Below are 11,999 nucleotides of genomic sequence, written 5' to 3'. Positions count from 1 at the left end.
AAGTCTTGTTTTTTTGGTTTTTTTTTTTTGCAGACTAAAATTAGTTATTCATTAGAAGTTTCCGGAAAGGTCACGGACTGATTGTTTAAGGAAGATTCTGTTAAGGCAATTTCCTGAAAATGTTATGTCCTTATGGTTAAACTTTCGAGTAAGATTGTGCTTTGACTATGACAATTATGTAGTAGCTGAATGTTCATAGAAAACTTCATTCTATAAATAAAACTATTTATGTTTCTGTTCAGGATAAAGGCAATGGAAAACAACTATCAGAAAGAAGCAGTGGTAAACCTTCGACAGATAAAGGAAATGGGCGGAATTACACTGAAAGGTCAAACGGGAAAAACCAGGCAGAGAAAGGAAACGGGAGAAATTCATCCGAAAAAGCAAACGGGAGAAGTGCAATGGATAAACCAAATGGACGAAGTGCACCTGACAGAGGTAGTAAACATTCGCTTGATAGATCTTCTTCAGAAACCGAACAAGTGAGAACAAAACCACCTATACCGAAAAAACCAGCATGTCTGCTACAACACCAAACATCTTTACCCACCACCGTTGTTCCACCAGTACCGGCACCCCGGCCCGGCCTACCTCCCAAAGACACACAGAAAAGCGCAGAAGGCAGCCGGGAATCCCTAATAGATAGCCCAGTGTCGGAAGATGGACCATCTAGTTCCGGTGGTCAATCGAGACTCCGAGGTAAATGTGATGTACCACTGTCCATAATGAAAACTAAATCATGATCATGATTTCAATTTATTACAGCTTTCTTATTATATATTGTATCACGCGGGCGCTATGAACAAACAGCATATAGCATGCATTTTTAATTAATGGTTTACTGATATTTCTCCGAAATGTATCCGATGCTTCTTCTCCAGGTTTTCTTTATTGTGCTATTTGTTGATCTAGGGCTCCCCCTGATTACAAAGATTAAAGTGGTGATGAAAATGTACTAGTCGCTTCCACTTTCCGTATCACGTAAAGCTAGCTTGTATTGAAAAATACATAGAATGCAAAAAAATCGAAGATTTGTCCCTGTAGACCCAATTTGAAATTGATGAGACTGGTATACGGTGAGTTACGAGTGTCAATCTGTGCCGAACTATGGTAAAATCAATCGTCCATGTTTGGCCGTGCTTGTATATCAATGCTGTGAGTGCCAGTTCTAACATTTACTAGCTACCACAGGCCCAATGATACCAAACAAGGTAGATTTTCAGTGTAATTGTGTATATATATGAAAATACAAGGTGTTATAAACATCAAAGGTAAGACGGAGCATTGGGCTAATTGAAGCTCACAAAGTTTCGATGCAAGACATTGATTACCACGGCGGAAAATCGAAAAGAGAACTCAATAAAAACAAGAAAAGAGCAAATTCAGATAGGATATTAGGGCTTGTACACGGACGGTATTGCGTCTTTTGATTTATTTGTTACACATTTCCCATGCGATGGAACCCACTGAGGCCAAAAAGTATTGCATGATTTTGAAAGCTGGGATTTCAAAGTTGTCTAAAGAGATTCTATAAGGTTAGGAGAACAACACAGACTGCGAAATTTCCTGAAACTAGGCGATTGAGATTTCGTAATTGCTATTGTTAACATTGACTTTGAATAAGCGTTGATTCATAGAAGGAAATATGACTTAACAGAATACAAATACAGATCGCATGAGAAAGTCAGTGCGTTGTTTTTATATCAGGGGATAGCGTTTCTTCTCTAGCTGTTAACGAAAGAAAGAAAGGAAAGAAACGTGTTTCATTTCTTGATTTGTCGATGAGCGCGATTCGTCAGCTTGAAAACTGTTATATAATGATTATGGGGAGTGATAATTTGTGTGTTGAATCATGTGTTCGTAATAAAACTCCTAACTTTTAATTGGAGCGTGCTGTTTGAAATGCCATCAATGGTTGTCGTGGTTCTTTTGTGCGGTTGCGTACCACACAATAATCGTCCATTGCAATGACACAGCGTAGCGGTAAGGGGTAGATCATTACAAGCACGACTTCGAGTTAATTAAGAACTATGAATCCTTTAATCACAATAAAAAGGACGGTTCTAATCAAGACAAAGTTTTATAGCACAACCAATATCGTAGAGAGGAACAGGAAATATAGTTCAAATTTAAATTTCAGAAATAAACCTTTCCTGACGCGTTTGGAAATAAGAAAAAAAATCCTCTATTAAACCACGAATGTTTATTGATAAATCAGGATTCGAAATTGTATTTTTAAGGACTACTTATTAATGTTGTAAAGCAAACTAGAGTGAGTAAATCTGAACATCCTTCCAACAGACTGGCACATCAGTTTCACCCCCACCCCACCCCCACCCCACCCCCTCATCCTGAAGTTAATATCACACTTAAAGGGCAAGAACCAATGTCCCATTTGTGTCAGGACATAAGCTCATAAAACCTCTAGAGGATATGTCACGTGTCGTTTTGATGAATCAAATGTCAATGAATGTGATCATATCTAAAGGATCGATTTGTTTTTTTATCGTTAGTTATTTGTTACACAATCTATTTTTATCGTCAAAAAAATAAATTCCCTAGGCGTGACTTGTCACCAAAGAAACAGTAGCTTTCTAGGTCAATGTTGCCTCAACGTTCTTCTCTTTTTTACGTACTTTTAAACAAAGCATTTGGGTGATACACATAGTCTCGGGAAACAATTAGCCTTCTGGTTGGTATGTTTGTAATGTATATTATTCATAATATTATACATTTTCTATTATTCATGTTCTTCTTTATTATCAATATTGTTTTTTAGAAACGAATGAGATGTTGTTTATCACAATGGCCGTATTTATTTTTCGATTTTAATCATTGATACATTTATTAAGTAAGCATGCTGAATTGACGCATACACAACGCTGACTTGCATGATGTCACGAAGGGATAAACTCCGACTGTAGTTATTTCTTAACAAATTATCATTATCTATAAATCAAGAGGTACTCCGCCTGTATTTCTATCTAAATAATTTATTCATAAAATGTAAATTAAGAGGTACCCCGATTGTTTATCTAAATAATGTATACGTGATTCATAAATCAAGAGGTACCCAGAATGTAGATGCAAAATTAAATACTTTTATATAGTTTGTTACTGAATAATCACCTCTTTCCCTGCAAATCAAAAGGCATTTGCAGTAGTTAACAGGTCCTGATCATTTCTAAAACAAAGGACACATCTGGAAAATGTGTCAAAAACTAAATGCCTGTTGCAAATAAAAAGCGCAAAATAGTTAAATAATAATGGGACAAAATAAGAAGCACACTGACTCCACATTTTTTGTGTCTGTTTTTTAATGAGAAACACTTGTTCTTTTGATTAAGTAGATAAACTTTTTATATCAAGCATTAAATCTGCTAAAAATGAGTAAATGGGTAGGGATAACTCAAATCGCATTTCTGAGTTAAAAGATTGAGTTTAAGAAATTTAACGTCCTTTATTTAAAAGAAAATACTAATTTTATCAATTTTGCAAACATATATATTTGATAACAAGCTTGGAAAATATTGTATGAATTGGTTCTGCAAAAAGTTAAAGAGAAAAACTAATTATAATCTTTCCGATTAAAGAACTTTTAATACTGTTGAACAGGGTTTGTATATCAAAGGGTTTCATACCGATTTATAGTGCTACATACTAAGTATACCAAGATGTACCTTGGTTACACGTGATTTGTTATGGGTCATTGTCCAATAGAATTGACACTATACTGCCATTTTGAAGCAACTTATGCCTTTAAACATTTTAATTCATATATATAAAATAGAAATTTATATTTTATATTGTATTCATTTTTTGTTTGAGTTCATGGTTAATATGGGAATGGTAAAGATATTTTAATAGTAAATTTCTGCAACAGTTATTGTTGATGCACTATGCTACTGACTGGAGGCATTTGTTGAAAATACTTCTTTACAGGACAAAAAATGCATGAAATGTTGTTTTTTCCTGTTTGATATCTCTGTTATTAAATGGAATCTGTATTGGTTATTTTCACCATCTGCAAACAGTTAAATACATATTAACACATCGTTAATTTAACCACTAAAATAGTTTTTAAAAACAATACTTAAACAGATAAAAGAGGAAAAAAACGAAATATAAAATATCTTTATCGATTGTTTTTAATAAAAAGCACGTCTGTCTGTAAGTTGTATTAACGTTTTAATGATGACGTTAAAACAATCATTACGCAGCAATTGACATCTAAAGATTTATATCTGGTTGGTTTATATTGTGACGATGAAATGAAAGCGGTATACATTGCATAGTAATTAGTCACTTTCCTATACAAATACTTTCTGTCTCATCCGAAAAGTTAATGTAAGAAATAGTCCTTTTGCAAATGATTTTTCAATCCATACTGGTCTCATCTTGCGTTTCCATCCACTTAAAACAACATCATAGCCCAGACAGATAATCAGATGTCATGGAAATTCATCATCGATAAAAGACAATATCGTGTTTGCAGTATTGCTGACCATATGTCGTTTTGTTACAGGGGTCCTCAGGACTATGGTCGGCAGCTGTGGTGATTACTCTACTTATACTCCGTGCTCCCGCACACTTCCTCCATTTTGTTTTAAACATTTTATTGACTTATTTTTGCATGCAACTTTTTAGTAAATATATTTATAATATGTATATATATATTTCAGGTCCGCAAATACTCCAGGTAGTATTTGGAATTGTACATTTAACTAAAACATTGTAACATGCTACCCCTGCCCTTCCTAGAGATTCTCGTGGAAAAGCTGCTACGCACGCGGAGTAATTACAAAAGGTGTAATGAGGATCGCTTTCATTTGGCCTCATCAAATGACTTCTTCTTTTATCGTCCTTGATTCTTTAATTACCTCCTTGTCCCCTGAGATAATCAACGTCATCAATATTATATATCGCTTGCGCAATCTAATAATGTTTAAACATTTTTCAGCGTGGTTATAATTATATTATTTACCCCTTTATCCAAGAAAAAAATCTAATGAATAAAAACAGTTATGCAACAATGCAACAATTATGGATCAAATCGATTATCATAAAGTGCAAAAATGTCATTTGAAAATCCTTTATGAAATAAGTATCATGTCACATATATATGCAGAAACAGATTTGTCTAATATCAGATTGACATAGGTATAAAAATGTAGCGATATTAATTGATATTGTTTGCCTAAAAACATGATATTTATACAAATACCGATAAGTTACTGAGCTATGATAATACCCTATTGAATGTATACGAACTTTTACGAAAGATAATCAAAATTTATATTTTTTTATGAAAAGAAATAAGCTGTTCATAAACAGTGGCGACTGCCTTTCCCTAAAAAACTATATTTTATGAATCTGAACAGACATTTTTCATTTTAAGGTTTGGAACACTTTCGAATAGACCATTAAGCCAAAGTGTATCAGATTCTCTTATCTCTTGACCATCATTTGATGAGTCTGTGCAGGTTATCTTTTAACTTTCTTTTATCGCTGAGCTTGGCATTATTTGCACGCAAGTTTGAAACCTGCCCTACACGCTTATGTCTGGCTTCAGTCGTATAGTTACCAGTGTCCTCGGCTAACCGAGCGCCACCTACCCAGTCTACATACATGTTGTAACCGGATGAAAGCGATGGCAATCGAACACCTCCGATTTCCTTTGGGATAAAGGAACACACCAATGTACATGGAAATTGTAATGTTTTGAATTGTTTGACATTCACTAGAAGCTCTGATTTGTTCGTTTCATATCCAAGATTTTTTAGATGTCAGCTCACGTGTTAGCGAGGATCCCCGTTTTCATATCAAGAATGAATACTCTTGCTTTTTTCAGAAATTAATTCTTCATAAATCTTGCATATTTTTCATCCATGCAGCTTTCTTTTTAGTATTCAAAAAGCTAGACCCCAAGTAATTAATACTTAATGGAATATGTGTTGGGTTTAGGACATTTTTTTCTAAACTTCAGGTTATTATATTATAGTAAATATTCAAATTTAATGTTTGATGTTTCTTTTTAAAACTTTGGGTCAAATGATGTACTTATGTCTTGTCAGAAACGGGTGAACAGTACAGGTCCTTTGGACCTTGTGTTTAACTCAAAAATGTAAAAGGAAGACCTACCAGATCAAATGTACGTATTTTTAGTAACCACTCTGTTATCTTAATGCGAGCACGATACTTTTAAGCGACAATGTCTGGCTTATTCAATTTGTTTTACTGCCAAGAGCATTAGGAGGCTCCGGGAATATCTAAAATGTTGAACCAGTCTTTGTTTAACGGGAACAATGCATCCTGGTCTTTGCATTAAGAGATATCTTTAATGAGTTTTCTCACTTAAACAGAAGAATAACATACACGTTAAACAGATCAATCCTGTTGATAGCAACCTGTCTGTTTGAAACGACAGAAAACAGATTTGAGGTAACACATGTATTTTTTCTTCTTATTCGAATTTTGTTTTCGTAGATTATCTTTTAAATTTAAACATCAATGAAGTAATTTAATTATATTGTGTCATTTTAACACAAAGTTTTAGAATAATTATAACATTATCAAACAACATTACTGCTTTTCTTATTTATACTTAGATTAATCCTTTTATTTTAATATTAGTAAGAAATAAGAAAATGTCAACAAATTATCCGGGAATGCAATGATTTTTTGTAAAACAATAACATTTTGTTTTATATATCACACAGCAGTAATGAGAATGTAGTTTGTTAGTCAGAACATTTTATTTCGTTTGTATGTTCGTATGTATGTAGGTTTGTAGGTTTTACTATTTAGTTGTACGTTGGAGATAGGGAGATTCTCGAAGGTCTATTGTATTAGAGAATGTCACTTAAGCAATTAGAACACTGTTCCTTGCCCAAAAGAACCAAAACATGGCATAATCTTAAGTTTTTGTTATCCTGTTATGTTTGTAGTTATGTTCTATTTTAATATATTCTTATTATCTAATTCTTATTATTTTTTGATGATAAAAATACATCTATAGTAATATTCTAGTCTAATTATGTTAATTCCACTGGTATTCGAACTGCATATAGACTAGTCATATTCCGGTGGTATTTTAATTACAAGTATTCTAGTTATATTCTGGATATATCAATTCTAGTTATATCATTGTTAGAACAATCTGTGTTGATACATAGTAATAGCAGTAATTTAAGATATATAATAACCAAATTAACTCTAGTATATGATTTAGTTTAACATATTAGGATAACATTCTGTTATATCTGTACTTGTTGTATTCTTGCCGGTGAAATTATGTTGCTATGCTATGAAGATACATTCATGTTGCTATATACTAACATTCTTCTAGGCAGATAAATTGTACTAACAACGCAAACTCTACTTATATCCAAGGAATAACGATTTGAGTGATATTCTTGGTCTACCAAGTATTGTTATATAATCGCATTTCTTGTAATGTTTTTTGTAAGAACCAGTCTACGTTGTCATTTCCCAGGATTGATTTCCTATCCATAATTTTAACAGTTTTGTATTCAACAGATTTCTTACTAGCGTTTTTTTGTAATATAGTGAAAAGGAGAACTCAGTTAATTGAAATGAGTGTACGTCGGATTCGTTACAATCGGTTTGTGTATTATTCTGGAAATAAAATCGACATCCAGATACTTTACGTTACTTAGATATGGTGAGGTGGTTAATCTTGCGTTGATTCAAGAGGACCACCAACCGCGAATTCAAACATCTCGCGGACATTTAATCAGATTTTCAAACAAGGAATATTTATCTGTTGCTGTTAATGTCGCGAATTCAAATAATGTCGTATAAACTGTTGAAAGAATAAAACAAGTGTTTTACAGTAAATACTCAAATAGTTTCAATTATGGTTTCCAAATTTTGCATTTAATAGTTAGAAACAATCACCAACCATTTTATTGAAATTTGTAATAAATCAATCTTAATTCCGTAAATAACTTGCATAGAAATGTTAAATACATTAATTTATAGGATATTATTCATTTACCAAATAAAACTTAACATGACATTTTGTCGCTTTTATGATGACAACATTTTTGTGTCGTTTCAGCGATGGGCCAAGGTGCCAGGAGTGATTCGGAAACCTCTGCGTCTGATGTGGATATGGAAGATGTCTCTATGCACTATTACCAAGGCGATGGGATGAGTACGGACGATGTAAGTGATGATTATTCGATGATGAGCATCGGAAGTAGTGATGACAGTGGTAGACTTCGCAGGAAACATCGCCCGCGGTCTCTCAACATCCCGCGTTCTCACAGCGCCACGTCATCGGATGACGAGACCACGGATAGCACCATAAGTACAGACACTGAAAACCGATTAGCTCCTCTGGCCGTCATGAACGAGGCAAGAGTCGCATTAGCTGCTAGTGCATTCGCAGAGGAAATGGAAGACTTCAAAGGAGAGTCTTCTATGGATGAAGTTATGGACAAATATGATTCCGATGTGCAAGACGATTTAAAGTCGCATATGAGTCCATCGCCCCCGAGAAGTCCGAGTTGGAGGGCAGGTTTAGAGAGTCCACCATTTTCGCCAAAACGTAAGGATTTGTATCCTGGTAAAAAGCGCCCCTCGTCTCCGGTGTCTCCGAAAGACAGTCGCTTGCAATTTACGTACGACGTGTCACCCCCAGTCCGCCAGCTATCGGTTGAAGAGTTGTACGCTGAGGCACATGCACTCGGCGAAGCAGGCTACGCTGTCATGCCATTAGTTCAAAAACCTTCTCCGATATCGCCAGAGGAACTTGTTGATGATATGATAACAACAATGGGTGAACCTTTCCTTCTTAAAATGCCCGAAAGTAAACCGTGTCATAATCTTCATGAACTCGACACTAGTCATATAGATCTCCCCGATACTGCTGTAGCTATTGACCTCGCTACATACGCTGCTACAATTGCGAGTAACACTGCTAATCTCACACAAATGACCGTGTCACCCACTAACCTACAAGTTTTACCCGTGCATGAACATGACCAGATTTCACCAGATTCGCAGGATACTGAAAGCACTGAAAGCGCGTCGCCGATTTCACCAAGTTATTATGAAAATGGATCCGATGATATGGACGAGGTTGAACTAGCAGATCCATCTTCAAAAGCAATAGATTATCAGGGTTCAAAGCGCCAAAAGGTGCGGCCTCCCTCAACCGACTGGTCTCCAGTGATTGACTTGTCTCCTATTTTAGACGTATCGCCGTCAATCGAAGAAGCAGAACGTGTCGACATGTTCGAAAAGCAGGAGGAAGAACGACGGAGGAGAGAGTCACAGGAGGAAGATGAGGACGATGACGAAGATTATGATAGTTATTTTCAGCCTCTCGAAGAAGATGACGAACAAAATTCTTATTATGGTCTTAAGAGGTATGATAGGGTAGAAAATATATGTCAACTTTTACAAAGCAATGGCCCGAACGTTAGTGATGGTCTTGCGAGTTCTTCGGAGGCAGCTTGCATGGCGTTGGATGATAGTGGTTTGGTTAATGACATGGCAGGTCATCCTTTTACATGTACAACGCTAGCCTCAAAGTCGGTGACTAAGGACGTAATATTGAAAAGTCAACCATGTAGTTCAGAAGTGCAAACAATTACATCTAATAATCAACCAAAAGTAAGTTTAATTCAGAGTAGGGTTAATTCGTTAGAACAACCCGAAAAGGGTGCTTCCTGTTCTGCTTCCTCTTTGTCAACTACAAAACAAAGTGAACCCAAAGAAAAACCTCCTAAGCCTGCTATACGACCGCGGAGAAAGTTACCAGAACCTACCGCAGAAATGATAGCTGCACATACGAAAAAGCACTCGAAATCATCAGGCAAATACCACCAAAGTGCACAATCGTCGGTTGGTGCTTCTTGCTCTTCTGGATCATTTGTGAAAATGGTACCCCATTCGGGTGATGTTCCTCAACGACCGGATGGTAGAAATAGCGACACGAATAATAACAACAACAATAATAATAATAACAGCAATATGAATATGGTGCAAGATTTGGCAAAGGGTGTGGAATCGGATGATAAGAGGAAAAAGGCCAAAGACATGAAAGCGAAACCAAATCCACTAGTCATACGACACATCGAGTCGGAGGACCAGAGTATGTCTCCCCAGTATAAGGTCCTGGACTCACCTCCGAGTCCGGAGTCCCGCTCCTCACTGAAGAGGGACTATTCTGACAGTACATCTGTGTCTCCCTCCTCCTCCCCTGATCGGGAGGTGTATCCCTTCCCGTCACCTGTCACCCCTCCCGACTCTGACTCCTCCCCACCCAAGCCTCATTCTCCCTCCTCACCGGGTACAGACTTTGATGAGGATAGCACTTACGAAAAACCCACTCCATCTAAACGCTTGCCACACCTCAATAAGACCTTTGAGGAGAAATCTTTGGCCGAGACCAAGGTCAAGGACAAAATCAAGAAATTCGAGCAGGTAAAATGGTTCCCTCTTACAAACATTTACTGCTGAATTTACATCATGTTTGTATCGTCTCTTTTATATGTTGAGTTTATTTGGTAATATGAATTGTTTATTCTATAATGGCTTGATTCAACTGGGAAGTTAAAACTAAATTATAGCCCTATAAATTATACCTGCAATAGGGTTCAGTCGTCTTGGTGTCTCAAGCTTTGGCAGAGCTTTACCTCGGGTGTAGGAACGGGGTGTACCCCAGGATCAAATGTAGATCAGAATAAATTAAGATACTATAGTGTTTGCCTGAAACTGACATTCGTATTAATCAACTGTTCGAATGTCTATAGTTTGTTTTACGTTTATTAAAAATGAATTAAACCATTCTGTCGATGCAAACCATTTAACAAAAATTCAAGTAATTATTTTTTAAATAATTACTAACATATATTTGTCATTTGATAGCTGCTCAATCCATAGACATTGACGTCTGTTCGTACATCTATGTCAATACTATTGTAAGTATTCATGCACTTTAATGCATTGAGTTTGGATACTTTGCAATTTTATGGTTATTAACAGTCTTGCAACACATTATAGACATAGGATTTTTTTGTCTTCAAAAATAAACGTACGATTTTTGGTGTAATTTCTTACTCAAAATGTTTTGCCTCTAGAATGATATGTATTTGTGTATCTTATCACAAAGGTGATAAAGACAAATATATTTTCTAAAAGAGTTCTGTAATTATTCAATCAAGTATAAAAAAATAATTATTTATATTATTTGAAAAAGGATAATTAAGAATAAACTGTTTGCTTTATCATATTTATTGAAATTATCAGACGAAAAGGATGTATTGAGCCTGCCTGTACACATGTTTCACCGCATCACCACTCCGTATATGTGTTTTACAACCATAAAATCTATATACAGCATTTATCTCTCAATTTTCATATTAACACCTTTAACCGAACACGCAGATAGACAGGGTTTCTGACATGTGAGTTTATATAATTGCAACCAACGTCATTCGATACATCTTCAAATAGCAATGCCCAACGTTTACGTATAATGATCAACCTCGAGCAATAGAGACATATGATCATATACTCAGACAAGCCATTGCCTAGTTACGGATCATATATTGTATATGGTGTAACGTGTTGTATGTACATCAGGCAGCTATTCCCAATAGGCGGCGTGGAGTAGAATTTGTATGTATTGTTGTCTTTATAACACATTCTTATTGTTTATAGGTGTCTCAAGAATCAAAGAAGACGAGAAGAAAATTACCTCCGATTCCTACTGGTGACGAATCTTCAAGCAGTTCTAAACAAAAGAGTCAAACTTCATCTTCCCGAAAACATCACACTCACGTTAGATCTGAAAACCGCCGGAAGCGTACCGGGTATGGTACACCTTCCTCTACAAGCGACGAATCTATGAATGAGGATGATTTTGAGGTTGCGATGTGGACAAATCATCACCATAAAAGCCATACGAGGATGAATGATCTGGATAAGCCAGCATCAATGGATAAGCGAAATGGAAACTACAT

At 35.7% G+C, this 11,999-nt stretch overlaps 1 protein-coding gene across 1 annotated transcript; it reads left to right on the top strand.

Annotated features, from left to right (window-relative positions):
* Window positions 1-248: 248 nt before the first annotated feature.
* On the top strand, window positions 249-11,988 carry LOC110444955 (serine-rich adhesin for platelets-like; the record flags this gene model as incomplete). Its single annotated transcript, XM_021489306.1, has 4 exons — window positions 249-699; window positions 4,526-4,555; window positions 8,084-10,458; window positions 11,698-11,988. Coding segments are annotated over exons 1-4 (2,994 nt in total), but the record flags the coding sequence as incomplete, so codon positions are not given.
* Window positions 11,989-11,999: the final 11 nt, after the last annotated feature.

The sequence above is a fragment of the Mizuhopecten yessoensis genome, unplaced genomic scaffold (genome assembly GCF_002113885.1).
Source record: "Mizuhopecten yessoensis strain PY_sf001 unplaced genomic scaffold, ASM211388v2 hete_36193590, whole genome shotgun sequence".
NCBI classification, from domain to species: domain Eukaryota; kingdom Metazoa; phylum Mollusca; class Bivalvia; order Pectinida; family Pectinidae; genus Mizuhopecten; species Mizuhopecten yessoensis.
Note: the sequence above shows the minus strand (reverse complement) of the source record. Positions and strands in the feature narration are given on the sequence as shown.